The sequence below is a fragment of the Humulus lupulus genome, chromosome 3 (genome assembly GCF_963169125.1).
Source record: "Humulus lupulus chromosome 3, drHumLupu1.1, whole genome shotgun sequence".
NCBI classification, from domain to species: Eukaryota; Viridiplantae; Streptophyta; class Magnoliopsida; order Rosales; family Cannabaceae; genus Humulus; species Humulus lupulus.
In genome coordinates this window covers 14370080-14387837 of record NC_084795.1, presented here as the reverse complement: position 1 = coordinate 14387837, position 17758 = coordinate 14370080, and the positions used below count along the sequence as shown (strand labels likewise).

Here is a 17758-nt window from a genome sequence, read left to right as displayed (position 1 = left end):
ATAACTTTTATGATTTTAATTAATGTCCAAATCTTCAAATCAAATACTATCAAATATGTCTTTATTTCAATTTAATCACAATTTTTAACCTAAACTTCGATTAGTGAGCTAATGTCACATTTATTAATCACACGGTAATGGCTCTAAGGTAGTAGGACGTTACATCGCCTATGCTTGCAAACCCATATTTGTTGAAGTTGTGCAGCCATGGAAGTCGTCCTCGCCACTCAAGATTGGAAGCTTGGATCTCAGCCTTTGACGAAGAAGTTTTGCCCATATATGATAAATATGTTGCCTATTCTTGCGAACCCAGATTTGCCGAAGCTGTGCAGTCGTGGAAGTCGTCCAAGCTTCGATTCATTGTCAACTCCCTCTCTGATGTTGCCAAGCCCAGATCAGTCAACCAAGGAGTTTCTCTCTGATGTCGCCAAGCCCAAATCCTTCGACCAAGGAGTTTCCCTCTTTGATCTCGCAATCGTTGCTGAAGCCTAATTGGACGTTGAGATCTGAACACAGGGAAGATGTCGGGATTTACAAAATCCCATTGTTGCTAATATTGTGTTTATGATTTTGATTTGATCATTTGATTTATGGGTTACAAATGAAGAATAAGATTGGTAGCAGTCCGACGGTCCGACCACCTACAATGAAGAAGAAGAAGGAAAGGTTAAGAGATTTAGGGCTAAAAATAATTTAGGTTTTGTAAATTTGATTTAGTTTTTATTTTTTTACTTTGTTTAATTTTTGTTTTAGATTTTTAGATAAATAGGTTTTAGTTTTTTTTTTTTAATTAAATTAAAAATATTTATGTTTTTTTTAATTAAGTAGTGTTGAACTGTGAAATTGGCCAACGGTCGTATGTACAATATACGACACCGTTAGAACAGAATAAGTAATATAAATGACAAAATACGATTATCTTAAGTAAACACACAGAAATTTATAGTAGTTCAGCCTTGTTATGTTAGTCTTTAGTATTGAGTTACTCGACAATTACAAGTATGAACTCAGTAATTCACTTCTCAGAAGAGTTTTTCCAGTCTGAAAAAGGGTTCCAAAAAAGAAGTCATTTTTATGAAGTACTGGATCCTTTATTTATAGTACCCAGGGGCTGTTACACGATCAGTAGTATTGGAGATCGTGGTTTGGTACACGATCATGGTGAGTGGAGATATGTGTCCACCTTCCCATGATTATGAGATCGGGGGTCTTCTCTTATTTCTATAGATCGTGGTGGATGATGCACGATAAAAACTTCTGGGAAATGCTAAGTCTCTGTTGGTATGTCAGACTTAGGTGCTAGACCTGACCACCCCTAGGGGGTACAAGGCTTGCTTGGGCCGACCACCCCTAGGGGGTATAAGGCCTGCTTGGGTGTAATGACCCAACTACTCTAGACTTTGGACCATTAATGAAAACTACACATAGACCCTAATCCTTAATAGAACTTACAAATGAAAAGATCATAACTTTATTAAAACTTGTAAAAATAAAGGTCAAACTTACATAAAATTTAAGTTAGGATATGGGATCCCATTGTTTTAAAAAAAGAAAAAACATAACTTAATTGTAATAAAAATAGGTTACATAAGTGCGGAAAAATACACATAAAACCATAATAAAGACTTCATCCTCAAATCGAAACTCTCGGCTCTTTGAATCCATTCCGCCTCAATACACATTCTCAAGCATCCAAGAACCTTTCCCGCCACTATAGCTATTTTCCTGGACATATAAACATAAAAGGAATGAGCCTAATGCCCAGCAAGGAAAAATCTAACATATAACCATATACATAAAAATTCATAATGCAACATAAAACATACTATAACACTTATGTCACATACATACTATAATGGCCATTATTACTTGGGGTCCCATAAACTAAACAAGTCATATGCCCATTAGATTAGTGGGGTTTTGCTAGCTAAGCAAGTCATATGCCCATAATCTATTTGGGGCTTGTTAGTTGTATAGGTCATATGCCCAAGTCTACAAGCATACTTAACATAGCATTTTTCATAACACACATTCATAAGATAACATATAAAACAATATAGCACATAAATCCTATCCTATTTTCCTTACCAAAATAACCGGGATGTGAGAAGTGATTTGGGACCTTGGAGCACTCCTAAAAACCATTTATAATAGGGTGAGTATATTGAAGAAAATGGGATGAAAGTGATGAAGGAACTATGCTATCAAAATATACTTACCTAAAAACCTTATGCTCAAGAACTTAGATTTCCTATCCAAGAATAAAGGATAAAGTTAGGGGCTGAGTAGAAAACTATAAGAACTTAAAGCAAATAATACCAAATGAACTAGAGTTTTGGAATACCTTGAATGCTTTATGACCAATCTAAACCTTGAACTGAAATGTATTATAAACCTTACTTCCCAAGTGTTTGGTAAGCTTAAAAATGATTAAGCTTATAATCTCCAACTCAAGTGTTTACACTCTCACAATGATTAAGCTTAGGTCCTATTTAATTCTAGGAATAAAAATCTTCTTTTTGGCTTCGAATAAAAATAATAAATTTAATTGAAAATATTTGAATATCCTTCAGCCAAAGGCTTAGGAATTGATCAAATTTTTCAGAGAGATTTAAGGATTCAAAGCTTGATTTTTAAAATAATAAAAACAAATAGAATCCTAACTTCTAACTCCCTAAATCTCGTAACTCTAAACTCCCCTTCAGTAAAATTAACATATCTGGAGCTGTAGAACTTCGATTTGGACTCTATTTATACCGTTAGAAATCTAATTAAATTATCTACAACTTTCTAGAAATACCATTTTTCGAAATTCATAACATAACTGGGTCAAAAACAGGTCGGAAGTTACAATACCCTAAAGTTACGAAAAATCTATTTACATCCTAATCCACAAATAAATAAAATTGTGACAAATATCATGCTCCTATCAGATTTTGGTGAAGACTAAGTCTTATATTTATCTTATTTTATCATTAAAATAATAATTCCTTAATAATCATAACCTTAGGAATAATCATGCTCATGACAAGTGTCATATTCTTATTAGCTCTATCTAAACATTAGGTTATAATAATTATCATATTAATAACCAGCAATATTAATCAAACCTTATGTTATAATTAATATTCTTAAACTATAGGTTAAACTTAGAAAATCTACAAGTGTTACTATGAGTGTCCAATTAAATCCCGGTCTGAACCAAAAATCCACAGTCATAAAGATAATACTATCATTACTATTATACTACTATTTAACTTAGCTAAGTAAAGTTCTTGGACTCTACATTGGGCTGACCACCCCTAGAGGTAGGGGTCAGGCCGACCACCCCTAGGGTGGCTTGGTCGATTTTCCTATAGGTCCTGGACCTATCCTTTTTGCCTTTCGGTCTTTTCTCAATACTTTGTCATTTTCCCTAATTTGTGATGTCACGTGTCACATTCTCATTCGCTACGTCATCCTTGTATTTTTGAGGGATAATAAGTAGTATATTATTTATTTTGTTTTATTTTATTTTATTTTAAATTAAATTAAATTATTTTTATTTGAAAATCTATTTGTAATTTATTAATTAATAAAAGTTGAGGGTAGTTTGGTCATATTTAAAAGTAGTTTGACTAAAATTGGGCTCAGGGTATCATTTGATCTGTTTTGCAAAATATTAACAAAACATAGGGGCTGATCAAGTATTCGAGCAAAACATAAGGGCCAAACTTGTATTTTCCCTTTTTTTAATCTAACATTTATATTTTTAACACACGTGGTCTTAATGTACTAATGTAAAAAATCATTTGGATTCCCTAAAAAAACCATAATAAAAAGGGTAGGTGTTGACGCCGTTTTTCGTCAACAGATAAAAGAAGAGAGCACGTAAACAATTAAAGACAATAGCCAAAAGAAACAAACGAATCAAACACACGGTTTTTTACGTGGTTCAGCAGTTAAATCTGCCTAGTCCACGAGTCTCTGTTATTAACCTCAAGATTATCTCTGAACAATTCTTTAGCATGAATTCTCCAGAGTTTTCTCTCAAGGATCAGAATTTCGGTCATTTACAATAGTACATGTCTTCTCTATTTATAGAGAAGGATGCAGAATACTATCCCACATATTTTGGGTAGTTACTCTTTTGTGAATAAAAATAAATGGCTTTAAATGCCAATAATCAGATATAAAAGGAAACGTCCCCCAAAAATCAGGGGGCGTATAACTGAATAAATAATATCCCATAATTCTTGGGGATTTACATCAATTAATGAGGGTTACATCTCATATTTATAATACTTGTAGATATTCAAGGTGGTTATAACGTATCTTCAAGGCTCCAGCATTTCAGGTTTCATGTCATTGTGCAAGCCACTGACATCTCCCAAGCTAACGTTGCTTTCGAGATAGGATATCGAGCTCAAGACCCATGCTCCGAAGTTCCTGAAGATGAAGGTGTTCTCGGAGTTACCTTTCGAGATCGAGATCATTTCGAGATCACCGCATTCGAGATCATATATCATACTTTGCAGGCTCGACTTACAATCCTAGATCACTCTAATCCTCACGAGACCATTTGCTGCGAACTCAGCTTTCGAGGTCATATTTACTATGGCTCGAAATCTGGGTATAACAGTAGGTAATTATTTGTTACCCTATATTTTTGTAAAGTATCGTTTTAGTACCCTGTGTTTACAATAATGCTTATTTGGTACCTTATTTTTTGAAATTGTACATATTTGGTACCCTGTATTTTAAAATCGTACATATTTTGTATCCTAAACTTAAATTTAATTAATAAAATTTTACCAATTTAGTCAAACTGCTCTCAATTATATGAGTTCCAAATTCAAACTTAATTACATATAACTGATGACATTTTGGTCATGTTGACAAAATTTTATTTATCAAATCCGAATCTAAGGTACTAAATATGCGTGATTTTAAAATCTGAATCTAGGGTACCAAATATGCGTGATTTTAAAATCCGAATCTAGGGTACCAAATATGCGTGATTTTAAAATATATTATCTAGGGTACCATATGAGCATTATTGTCAAAAGAAGGTACCAAAACGATACTTTGCAAAAATACATAGTACCAAATGAGGAAATTCCCTAATAAAATGAATGGAAGTAAAATTTACGAGATATCGGGGTATAAAATTAGTGCACATTGCATCACAAAAAAAATATATGTATATATAATTGCTAATTTGAATCCTTGCCTCGAGAAAGTATAAATAAATAAAGAAACATTGTAAGTGGTTAAAATGTAATTAGTAGCATAAATACTCAATATTTTTATTTTGGTGTAGTTATATATCCAATTTTTTTTATAAGGAAAATACTAAATATTACCGAAAATGTGATTTCGTTATTACAACCTCCATTTTTATCCGTTAATTGCTAACTCATTGTACATGTGTCAATTTCTTATTGATACAAGCCTTTTGTTATTTGTAACAAGGAGGTCACACACCACCATCGTTAAATAGTATAGTATTATGTATTCTGTACGACACATAATACATCGTCGTTCGGAAATTAAATACTTGAGTGACGAAAAAGTCCCTGGTGGTGGTGGGGGGATTTAGTGCACCGCGGAAGCTTTAACAAAAAGAGCGGCAGGAGTGGTTTAGTCATTTTAGTGCCAACAAATTTGAATTGAAATTAGCAGGGTTTAGGGTTTCAAATTTATTTATTTTATTATTGGGATTCGATACTGGTTCGAGTTCCAGTTCGAAAACTTGGGGCAGATCATAATCCTAGAAAATCCCAATCCCAAATCAATTAACCTAGAAATCTTTTGTTTCTACTCTGTAATCTGTAGCTGTACCGTATCCTTCAATCTCAGGTAAGCTCTCTCTATCTCTCTCTACTGCGTTCGATTACCGAAGAATGGAGGGAATGAGGAGATGCGTCGATTTTGCTTGCTCAGCAAATTAGTTTCGATATTTGAGCTTTAACATTTCATTGCTTAGCTTAGTTTTTATGATATAAACTACGAATTGTAGATTCTTGCTGGCATTTTTGGTGGATGTGCTGTTTAGCTCAGTCGATTTGCGATTTATTATTGTTTTTTTTTAATTTCTTTTGATTTTTCATATCAATTAGCCTGTGCTGTAAATTTTCGATGTTTAAACTTTCGTGGCTGGTGCTCGTTTCTTTTTTATTTTGAAATGTTTTAAGCATATATGTTTGCTGGGTTTAAGTATTTGGCTAAGATAATACCGCTCTTACTTTATTGTATTTAAAGAAAAACTTCTTCGTTTTTGGGGATGGCTTTCAGGATTATTTGCTAAGCTTTCTGTTTTGGAATTGCTTAACCAGTTTTATAAGTATGTCTTTTCTTTCTTTTTTTAATCCTTGACATTTCGATGGTGTCTTTTCTTTCTTTTTTTAATCCTTGACATTTCGATGGAAGGGGTTTAGAATCCGGATTTTTGTTATAATTTTAGTCTGGTTGGTAAGGGGGAGAAATGGAAGGAACAAGAGAGGTGAGTGGATTTGTGGATGGATTTGGAATACTGTAGTTGTTTGGTAAGAATGATTTTATGAGGGGAGTCGGGATACATTAATTTATGAATTTGAAATAATCAGTTTGAGCCAATTTTAATCTTTTCTGTCTTCATATTGGAATAGATTATCTAAATCTTCTCGCACCAAACATTACAAAGAAAGAGTTCTCCCATTCACTCTCCTCCGGTCCTCCCATAGGTTTTGTAGCTCTTTTCCTCCTTATCTTCTCTCCATTTTACTGAAGATAATAACCTTAGAAGTGTTTACTCGCTAAACTAACGTTTTTGGCTCTTTAACTATGCCATGTTTAATATATTGTCTATCAAAGTGCTGCAATGAATACAGAAACGAAATGAAATAACCATCTAGATTTCTGGATTGTTTTTGAGTATTCTCTTAAAGCACATATCCTAAAAAATTGGATGTCATAACTATGTTTTTTTTTATTTATTTGGGTCACTTATTTGCCAAATTTTTTTCCTTTTTTTTTTTGTGGAAACTTGAAGGTGGGCTTAATCTTTTGTATTTGCTTTACAGACAAATTTTCCTCTCACAGTAATAGAATGAGCACCACAGTACACAGAACTCCCAAATCTGGGAGGCAGTCATTGTTTTTCCAAGATTTGGCTTCACCTATTTCAGCCCGGAGAGGAAAATTTTCAAGTTCAGGCCAGGCAGCTGCTGTATCCGCTTTATGGCGTGAAAATTTTGGAGGCTCTGATCTTCCACCACCTCCAGTTTTCACCTTGGAAGACCGCTCTGATTTTTCTCCTGAATCTGGAATCCCTGATTATCCTGTTTCTCCTGAAGTCAGATCAGATCCCAGATCTCCTGGCCAAAGTTCTAGTTATGAGTTTCTAACTCCAGCAAAAAACAAATCAGAGGCAAGCACTTCTGGTGCTTTGATGAGTGCACAACAAAACCAACAGGGTTCGGCCGGTTTTAGTTGGTGGTCACCCTCAAAGAGTGGTAGTGAGCAAGATGAAAAGGGAAAGAGTTCACCTGTTGAGGGTGTTGTCCAGCCTGGTGCTTTGATCACACTTCCACCCCCTAGGGAAGTTGCAAGGCCAGAGATGCAGAGAAATACTCTGACAACTGGGAACCTCAATGAAGAAGAATGGGTTACTGTTTACGGGTATTGTTTTAGCTTTTGTTTCCATGCTAAGTGGTTGGGTCTTAGTTTGATTGCTTGTTGCCTTAGTTATCTATACTAGTACAATCCATTTTATCTCGGTGCTCGTCATCCTAAATAGTTAGAACCTAGATCCATATCTAAGCCTGAGAGTTGATTGTGAGAAGGCTATAGAAATCTTTAGTGAAACAATTTTGTTTGATACTGAGTGTATGTCATTGTGTATATTTTGGTCCATTAAATATTTATATATATGTATGTATATGGGTATATTTATATATTTGACGCACTAACGTATGGACTTTTGATTTTTACTCTCTTTCCAGATTTTCTCCAGCCGACACAAATTTTGTTCTTAGGGAGTTTGAGAAATGTGGCGTGATCTTGAAACATGTTCCTGGTCCTAGAGATGCTAACTGGATGCACATCCTATATCAGGTTCTTCTTTCTCATGCTGTCAATATATCAACATTTATATATTTTTATGAGTTTATACCATGGGAGCACTATATTGATTTACTTTGAAATTGTCTTTATCTACCTAATCTTTTAAAGTTAATTGCTTGCTTTGTTGAACAGAACCGTTCTGATGCTCAGAAGGCACTCAGCAAGAATGGAATGCAAATTAATGGGATACTAATAGTAGGTGTTAAGCCGTTGGATCCAATGCAGCGCCAGGCTTTGACTGATAGACTCAACACCCAGGGATTTATGACTCTACCGCCTCAGTCATCTATCAAATCTGCAGAACTAAATGCATCCGGCAACCCTCCCAGGCCTTACTATCTACAGAATGGTCATACCAGTGTACGGCAGAATGGAGGCGCCATTGCTTCCCCAACAAAATCATTGGCATCCAAAATCATGGATTTGATGTTTGGAGTGTAGCTACTCTTCTTTCACAAAATTTCATTTCCATCAAGAGAACATAATGAATCGAATCGTTCCGGCTAATATGTATCGGCACCGGCTGATATGTATCGGCAGAGAGTTTGGCAACTCCCCAAATCCTGATTCCTGTCAACAGAGCTTCACTTTAATTTTTACATCACCTTGGGGTTGCTGTTTGTTTGCAAGACTTTACTGCTGATGAGTGCAGGTTGTTTTCTATTATAAAATATGCAATGGGTGATTTTGTAGGATGTTATTGGTTTGCTGAAATAGGAGCAATTGTTAAAAAATGTGGAATCCACAGAAAGCGGTGTCATTATTGTAACGGTTTGCTTTATTGCTGCCATGAGAATTTCTGAAACATGAGCCATAACATTTGGCATTGGCATTTGACTAAATATCCTACAAATTTGAAATTTGAAATTTGAAATTTACATTTTTGTTTTCTTCCCAAGCAAGTTTTCACAACAATAAATAACAAGTTTAATTACTGAAGTGATCAAAATCTTCATATTTTTAACGCATTAAAGTTTTTCTTCACAAGTGTAAGGCTTTTACTAGGCGGGCCTTAGTTGAGATTAAGAGAAGAGGATCTCAAACTCAAGTTCAAGCGTTTAAAAACTGTTTACTCAAAAAATTTAACCTACACAAGCAATAAAAATTATACTAAATATAGATTTAAAAACATAAAAAATATACTAAATATAGATTTAATTTTAATTTCTCAAGAACCCAAACTCCCATAACAAACACTCTCTAGTTGTTGAGTCCCATTATAGTTCAAATCAATTCTAGGAATGCTGATAGGACATTTGTCTTTCGTTCATTCATAACTGAGCCCCGTTAACAAGTTTTGAAGTTTTCTAACATCATAATGTCATTCCATTTATTGGTTTTGACTAGTCATAATTTGTTAGCCCAGGCCCAATATCTATTGACCCAAACCAGGTCCAAGACAGAATGGAGGGCTGGTTGAAGGAAGCAGCAACAAGAGAAGACCCCAGGCAACTGCGTGAAACTAATGAAGGCAACAAAGAGCAGAACAGAGTGCAAACCAGCGATGGTGAGAGAGTGGGAACGCGTGGGTTGCGTGTGCGCGTGAGGCCTCGTTGGCTCCAAGAGTTTGTTAGGCTGGAGAGGTGTTGAGAAGCATCGGGAGCAACTGAATTTCTGTTATTACTTTTCTGTTATTGATTTTCCCTAATTGCTAAGTTCAAATAGCAAAATTGTATTCAGAAAAGGATATGTTGAATGTTAAGCTTAATTGCTTGTGGAGTTTTGTATTGACTCGAAGAATACATTTCATTTTACTGAGCTATAACTGGTGCTTTCATTGGATCTTCATCTCTAGCATGAAGAACGAGGAACTGGCAGCCATGCTTCAAGCTATGGAAACCAATTTCCAGAAACATTCAGAGGAGCAATTTGCTCGGTTTTCAGCAAGATTGGAGGAGCAGGTGTCTCGCTTGGATGATAGAGTGGACCAATTACAATCACCCTTGTCTAAGCCACAAGGCGCACAAGGACCTGTGAACAGCGGAACAGGGTCTCCGTCTGGGCATCGTCCGACAGCAACGATCGACTCTCGGGAGGTAAACTCACTACTCAAGGTTCTGCGAGTGAAGGTTCATCGCTTCGATGGAACGAATGTGGAAGACTGGGTTTACAAAATCAACAAATTCTTTGATTTACATGGGGTCTTACCTGAAATCAGATTGGCCATGGTAGCATTTCATCTTGAGGGAGCTCCTTCAACATGGTTTCAGTGGATGGAGAAGGGAGGAGGTTTCTCGGACTGGGAGTCATTTCTGCGTGCATTGAGGATGCGTTTTGGAGTTTCCATTTATGATGATCCTTTAGGCAGGATTTCCAAGCTTGTGCAGACAGGTCCAGTATCATCGTTCGGAACAGAATTTGAGACTTTGATGACCCAGATTACAGGGGTGTCGGAACAATATTTTATGAATTTCTTTGTGTGGGGCTTGAAGAGTGAGATATGCAGGGAATTGTTGCTGGCTAAACCTATCGATCTAGCAGACGCTATGGCTAAGGCCCAATTATTTGAAGACCGTAATGAGGAGTTGCTAGGCCGTGCTCGGGGTGAAACTATGCGTTCTAATTGGTCACCCAAGTTCATGAATCCACAAAATCCAGCAGCTCAAAAGGGGGTAGGATTGGGTTCCAGTGGCTCCAATACTAGCGTTCCAGCAACTTCAAAGTACCCAATACCGAGCAATTCACAATTACCAGTTAAGAGACTATCACCTACGGAGATTAAAGAAAAACGGGAGAAAGGCTTATGCTTTACTTGCGACGAGAAATACAGCTTCGGTCATAAATGCAAAAACAGAGTTATGATCTTATGTACTCAGGGGGACGAGGAGGAAGATGATGAGGTACCGACGGGGGTAGAGATTCTGACCGATGGTGAGGACTCTCAAGCAGAAGAGGTTAGTCTGAATTCACTAGCTAATTCAACCGAGCCCAAAATATTTCGTATTCCAGCTTATCATGGCAAGGAACAGTTAGAAGTGTTGATAGATACGGGTAGCAACAATAATTTCATCCAGGAGGCGTTAGCAGCTCGATTGGGCTTAACTTGCGTGGAAACTAAATGGTTTAAGGTATACATGGGTAATGGAAATTCACTTTGGTGCTCGCAGCTGTGCAAAGGGGTAGAGTTACTGTTACAGGGCCATAAATTTCAAGTAGATCTATACATTCTGCCTATTTGGGGACTCGATGTAGTATTGGGTATGCAATGGCTTCAGACTTTAGGACCTTGCATCCACGACCACAAGGCTTTAACAATGGAATTTCAGTGGCAAGAAGCAATAATCAAACTGGCTGGTTCATCGGAATTGGGTTCCCATCAATTATCGATCACACAGCTTCGCTCTATGGTGCATGAAGGGGATGTGAAGGAAATGTTCATGTTAGCAGCAGAACGTGAAAATCAGCAACACACGGTATTGGAAATGGAAGAGATTGAAGCTACTCTACCAGCGACGGCCAAGGGCATCCTCATGACATTTGCCGATGTTTTTTCAGAGCCAACCCAGTTGCCACCCCACCGCGGCACAGACCACCGTATTTGCTTGCAACCGGGTACTCAACCAGTCAAAGTCAGGCCCTATCGCTACCCTTACTTTCAGAAGGATGTCATTGAAAAGTTAGTGGGTGAGATGATGAACTACGGATTCATACAGACAAGTAATAGTCCTTACTCTTCACCTGTGTTGTTGGTGAAAAAGAAGGATGGATCCTGGCGCTTTTGTGTGGATTACAGGGCATTGAACAATATTACCATTAAAGATCGCTTTCCAATACCCACCATTGACGAGCTGTTAGATGAGTTAGGAGGCGCACAGGTATTCTCTAAGCTGGATCTTAGAGCTGGCTACCATCAGATTCGGATGGCTCCACAGGATATTCATAAAACGGCGTTTAGAACGCATGAAGGCCACTATGAATTCACCGTAATGCCATTTGGTCTCACAAATGCCCCATCGACTTTTCAAGAAACCATGAATCAAGTGTTCAAGCCCTTACTTCGACATTGTGTGATAGTCTTTTTTGATGACATACTTGTATATAGTCGAACATTGGAGGATCACGGCCACCATCTGAGGGTGGTATTACAGCTCCTACGTGATCACTGTTTCTATGCCAAAGCAAACAAATGCAAGTTTTTTCAGCCAACTATTGATTATTTGGGACATTTGGTGTCGGCACAAGGGGTACAGGCAAATCCTTTGAAAATTTCTGCCATGTTAGAATGGCCACAACCTCGTAATCTCAAACAATTAAGGGGATTTCTGGGGCTTACTGGGTATTACCGTTGCTTTGTCGCGCATTATGCTTCCATTGCAGCCCCCCTTACCGAATTATTGAAGTGTGATAACTTTCATTGGAATGTTCAAGCCGATGCTGCCTTTCATCACCTCAAGCAAGCAATGACTGAAACACCGGTTCTCACTCTACCCGACTTTTCTAAAAAGTTTATAATTGAAGCTGATGCCTCAAGCGTGGGAATCGGGGCCGTATTGATGCAAGAAGGCCATCCCATTGCGTTTTTCAGCAGGAAATTAGGGCCAAAGTTTGTTGGAACTTCTGCGTATTTCAGAGAGTTACGGGCTATAGTTGAAGCAGTTACGAAATGGCGGCAATATCTACTGGGTCGACACTTCCTCATTCGCACGGACCATAAAAGCCTTAAAGAACTCCTTACACAAGTTATCCAGACCCCCGAGCAGCAACAGTTTCTTCGTAAACTCATTGGGTTTCATTTTTCAATAGAATATAAAGCTGGTAAAGAAAATTCAGCAGCTGATGCACTTTCTCGGCAACATGAAGGATCCTATTCTTTATTGGCAGCAGCAATCACATCAGTCTGTTTCGAATTTTTGGAGGAATTGAGAAGGGAGAACATCACGTGTCCGGATATGAGGGACTTACACGACCAGCTACGTACAGGCTCGCGTGGTGCTACTGAGTTTTCAAAACGTGACGGATTGCTATACTTTAAACAGAAACTATACATCAGCCCTCACTCTAATTTGAAACAGCGAATTATGCAGGAATTTCACACAACTCCAGTGGCTGGACACGCAGGGGCAGAAATGACTTTTTTGCGATTGAACGCGAATTTTTACTGGCCTAAGATGAAAACAAAGGTACGCAGGTTTGTGCAATCTTGTGTTGTTTGTCAGACTGTAAAGTATTCACCGACCCCCTCCCTTGGATTACTACAACCACTTGAAATTCCAGAACGTGTATGGGAAGATCTAGCTATGGATTTCATTGTGGGGCTGCCAAATTCATTTGGAGTAACTAATATACTGGTTGTGGTGGATCGTTTTACTAAGTACGCTCATTTTGGAGCATTGCCCACTCATTATTCAGCCACCAAAGTAGCCGAGTTATTTTCTAACATGGTCATACGCTTGCACGGACTGCCTAGATCAATTGTTTCTGACCGAGACCCAATCTTCACCAGCGCATTTTGGAAGAAATTATTCGAGTTGATGGGAACGACTTTGAAGATGAGCTCGGCCTATCACCCACAAACGGATGGACAAACTGAGGTGACTAATCGATATTTGGAGCAGTATTTACGCGCGTTTACAGCGGATAACCCCCGCCAGTGGAGTAAGTTTCTCGCTTGGGCTGAATATCATTACAATACGAGTCATCATTCAGCAATTGGTATGACTCCCTTCCAAGCAGTTTATGGCAGAAACCCACCCTCAATTCCAGCATACACACGATGGACCACAACGATTCAGGCAGTAGAGGAGGACTTGCTATCTAGAGACATTATTTTGCAGCAACTAAAACAGAATTTGTTACAAGCTCAACATAGAATGCGGCAGCAGGCCAACAAGAAACGTCGAGATTGGGAATTCAAAATTGGCGAATTGATCTTAGTTAAACTTCAACCATATCGTCAGTCTACAATGGCGAAGCGCCTGAACTCTAAACTTTGCAGAAGGTATTTTGGACCATTCAAAATCAAGGCACGAGCGGGCCCAATAGCTTATACGCTGGAGTTGCCGGAGGATAGTCAAATACATTCTACATTTCATGTATCCTTGCTGAAACCATTCTATGGTACCTCAACTCCCACTTGCTACTCTTTACCGGGACTCAGCATCAACAATAAACCAGTTATGGTTCCACAAGCTATCTTGGCTACAAGGACAATTGGAACGGACAATTACAAGAAATCCCAAGTATTGGTACAGTGGTCCTTGAGTGCACCTGAAGACGCCACATGGGAGGATTTTAAGGAGTTCTGTCAATTATACGACCTTACCGACCTTGAGGACAAGGTCTTTTTCGAGGAGGGGAGTAGTGTTAGCCCAGGCCCAATATCTATTGACCCAAACCAGGTCCAAGACAGAATGGAGGGCTGGTTGAAGGAAGCAGCAACAAGAGAAGACCCCAGGCAGCTGCGTGAAACTAACGAAGGCAACAAAGAGCAGAACAGCGTGCAAACCAGCGATGGTGAGAGAGTGGGAATGCGTGGGTCGCGTGTGCGCGTGAGGCCTCGTTGGCTCCAAGAGTTTGTTAGGCTGGAGAGGCGTTGAGAAGCATCGGGAGCAACTGAATTTCTGTTATTACTTTTCTGTTATTGATTTTCCCTAATTGCTAAGTTCAAATAGCAAAATTGTATTCAGAAAAGGATATGTTGAATGTTAAGCTTAATTGCTTGTGGAGTTTTGTATTGACTCGAAGAATACATTTCATTTTACTAAGCTATCATAATTCACCACCTTGCTTTCATTGCTAGAATAGTGAATTAGGCACTGGACCAGTCAAATTGGTCCGGAACACAAACTTGACGAGCATATTGGCTGTGTTCATACTTCATAGTTTTTGAATAAATTATTTTTAACTGTGTATTATACTATAGTATCTTTTTTGAACAAATTAGACTATAGTATTTGAATCAATAAAACTACTTCTCTTGCACTACCAAGAAAATCGTTTGAAAAGGAAAATACAAAACTAAACATTTAAATACTTCCAACAAAGTAGTCGCAAGCACCTCAATTGGATTGACCCCCAAGAGCAATCTACAATACATACCTACTCTATAGAAAAGAACTTTCTTGTTTTCCTCCATGAATATTCAAAGAGTACTACTACGATAATCATCAATGGTTTGTTTCATTTGATCCAACTGCAACACCACATAATCCAGCTTCTTGCAACAGATCTCATTGGCTATTCTCGAACTGTAATCACACTTCTCAAATGGACGATAATCACAAGCACTCTTGATTTCTTCTCTCAATGCCACTTGGATATCCTGATTCAAAAAGCAGCCTCATGTCACATAATTTTCATTCTCAATTTTTAAAGCAATCGGCCAAGACCAGAGCTCTAAACATATACTTTAAAATCAACTGGTTAATATTCACTTTCTTTTTCTAAGTAAGAAACCAAATCAAAGAGACCAAATGATCGAAATAGTATTTCTTATAACAGCCATTAGCACAAAACATAGGTCGTGTTATCTGACAAAGTAGCTAACAATGGGGAATTCAGAATTCTGGGGTATAACACAACTGATCTATAATGAGACATAAACTGAATAAAAATAAGAAAAGTGTCTCCCCAATTCATGTGTCTACTTACGCATTTAACAAGTTCATTTTCGTATTCCTACTTTGTTTCCTTTACATTTTGATTCCTACTCTTAAGAAACCTTGTTTAGGACTTCAACCAATACTCCTCAAAAGAATGATACGAATTATGAGGCATAAAGTCAAACAGTTTGCGGACTCATCAAACATTCCATGAAAGCATCCACCCGTTCTGCAAAATCTCAATATAGTTTTATTTTGAAATTATATTGCAACCCTTTTCCCCCCTCAAATCCCAATCCCCAACCCCATTTTCAGAAAAGTCTCACAGCTATTACAATTTCAGAAAAAAAAAAAGATGAAATAGGGAGAGACCTTGATCATTTGCATGAACTCGCGGCAATGGTTGTTGACGAACTCCTTCCTGGGACCGGTGGGGTTGGAGAGCTCGTCCATGACACCGCCAGCAAGCTCCAAAACCCTAACGATTCTCTGTGCAATAGTCAGTTAATAAATCAGTTGTTAAAAAATTGTGCCCTAAAAACAATTTAAGCTTGATTTTGATCCAAAGGATCATTGAATTTTTTATTACCTTCTCTACATTTTGAAGTCTCTGCAACGACGTGTTCTGTGTCTGGGAATCCATGTGTGAAGTTGATCAAAGTTCACGTTCTTCCTTGACCTTGATCTTGATTGATGCTGATCACAAATGGAGTTTTATAGATATTACAACCATACCAACCTTAAACTGCAAAGATTATATACTTATAAATAAACACTGAACGAGATATCAAAACTTCGACCATGCATTTATAAAATAATCTAATTTTATGTAGAGGAACCATGTAACAGGATGATTCGGTAAAGTGGAATTCCTTATCAAACGACAATAATTTATTAGCACACGACCACTGTTATAAACCACAATCACAATAGTTAGCCGACAGCGTTTTAAAAACGATAATAAAGCCTAAAAACGACAACAAATTGCATTAGACAATAAACGACAAGAAATTTACTTAACGACAATTTCTTTGGAAAACGACAATAAACTGACATGTAAGCTGACAAACGGCACTAAGTTGCATGAACGACATAAAAATGATTGTATGTTAAAAACGACGATTACTTGGAAAAACAACAATAAATGACAAGAATGACATAAAAATAAAGTATATAAAAAACGACGATTACTATGTGTTCTAGGACTTTTTTGACTTGGATTCCATGTCAGTAATTCCCAACACGTGGCAACATACGTGACGTATCTTCCGAAGAGTCCTCGGAAAGGTATTACCACTCATAGGAGTCATCTTATTCTGAGCAACTAATTGCCCGAAGAAGGAGCTAAGAGCCCTCCATGAGTCTCCGTGGTATAACTCCTTGGGAAGTCCTTGAGGCCAAGCTCGGGAAAGAAGCCTTCACACCAACTTCTCGGAAAGCCCGAGGAACCTCGCTAACGGTCTAGCGAGATTTCCGGAGACTACAAATGACATGCCCCGCACGAACTTCATTTTGGGAGTGGTCCCTGGTACCGTTCTGTTATGATTTCGGGGACCGCATCTTTTTCCAGATTAGAAGGCTTCTGAATCAACCCTATTGCCCAACAACATGTGTTGGGTGTTTATTATGTAACAGATAATTCCTACTAAATGAGGAAACCAATATAAACGTTTTTATCTTAATCACTCATGACCTAATTCCCCTCATGCTGCCTATAAATAAGGCATGAAGGGGTCATTTGTGAGGATCCCAAACCTTACATTTTGGACTCCCGTTTACCTTGGAGTAAGATAATCCTCTGTCCAAGCTGTAAAACCCCAAAAAGCTTGTGATTCCGGTGAGCTTTCCCTAATACAAGTGACTCGTGGACTAGACCTCATTGACGGTCGAACCACGTAAAAGACTGTTTGTTTTTTCTTATCTTTTTTTCTGCAAGCTTTCTTCTGTTTTTCATAGTTGACAGAAATTTGGTCAACATTTTGGTACTTTTATTGAGAGCTGTGGAAACTAGAGAAACCTCAATCATGGTGGACACACGAAACTTGTCTCGAGTGAATCCCGATCTGCCTCTGCGTGACAAGAGGCACAATGAGCTTCCCCCCGTCGTGGATCCCCCAACGGAGGAGGAGAAT

General features: G+C 37.9%; 2 protein-coding genes across 3 annotated transcripts; one reads left to right on the top strand and one right to left on the bottom strand.

Moving 5' to 3' along the window:
• The first annotated feature begins 5621 nt into the window (after positions 1-5621).
• Positions 5622-8967, top strand: LOC133822173 (nuclear pore complex protein NUP35). Of its 2 annotated transcripts, XM_062254417.1 has the most exons (5): positions 5622-5841; positions 6630-6704; positions 7044-7641; positions 7965-8076; positions 8218-8967. In XM_062254417.1, the coding sequence occupies exons 3-5, from the start codon at positions 7070-7072 to the stop codon at positions 8524-8526; spliced, it is 993 nt and encodes a 330-aa protein (XP_062110401.1). In that variant the 5' UTR covers positions 5622-5841; positions 6630-6704; positions 7044-7069; the 3' UTR covers positions 8527-8967. The 2 variants fall into 2 exon arrangements, with proteins under 2 accessions (XP_062110401.1, XP_062110400.1); XM_062254416.1 differs by lacking the exon at positions 6630-6704 and having other exon boundaries at positions 5623-5841.
• Positions 8968-14977: 6010 nt separating this feature from the next.
• On the bottom strand, positions 14978-16505 carry LOC133822171 (mediator of RNA polymerase II transcription subunit 11-like). Its single transcript, XM_062254415.1, has 3 exons — positions 16216-16505; positions 15999-16115; positions 14978-15346 (listed from the first exon to the last, which is right to left on the bottom strand). Exons 1-3 carry the CDS (start codon positions 16267-16269, stop codon positions 15167-15169), a joined length of 351 nt encoding a protein of 116 aa, XP_062110399.1. The 5' UTR covers positions 16270-16505; the 3' UTR covers positions 14978-15166.
• Positions 16506-17758: the final 1253 nt, after the last annotated feature.

What these genes read in the sequence shown, in the direction of transcription:
- LOC133822173 (XM_062254417.1), top strand. Translation starts at nt 7,070, where the DNA reads ATGAGCACCACAGTACACAGAACTCCCAAATCTGGGAGGCAGTCATTG. An exon ending in GAATGGGTTACTGTTTACGG is followed by an intron (nt 7,642 to 7,964) that starts GTATTGTTTTAG and finishes CTCTCTTTCCAG; the next exon opens with ATTTTCTCCAGCCGACACAA. An exon ending in GGATGCACATCCTATATCAG is followed by an intron (nt 8,077 to 8,217) that starts GTTCTTCTTTCT and finishes TTTGTTGAACAG; the next exon opens with AACCGTTCTGATGCTCAGAA.
- LOC133822171 (XM_062254415.1), bottom strand. Translation starts at nt 16,269, where the DNA reads ATGGATTCCCAGACACAGAACACGTCGTTGCAGAGACTTCAAAATGTA. An exon ending in GACTTCAAAATGTAGAGAAG is followed by an intron (nt 16,116 to 16,215) that starts GTAATAAAAAAT and finishes ACTATTGCACAG; the next exon opens with AGAATCGTTAGGGTTTTGGA. An exon ending in AGTTCATGCAAATGATCAAG is followed by an intron (nt 15,347 to 15,998) that starts GTCTCTCCCTAT and finishes TTTTTGAATCAG; the next exon opens with GATATCCAAGTGGCATTGAG.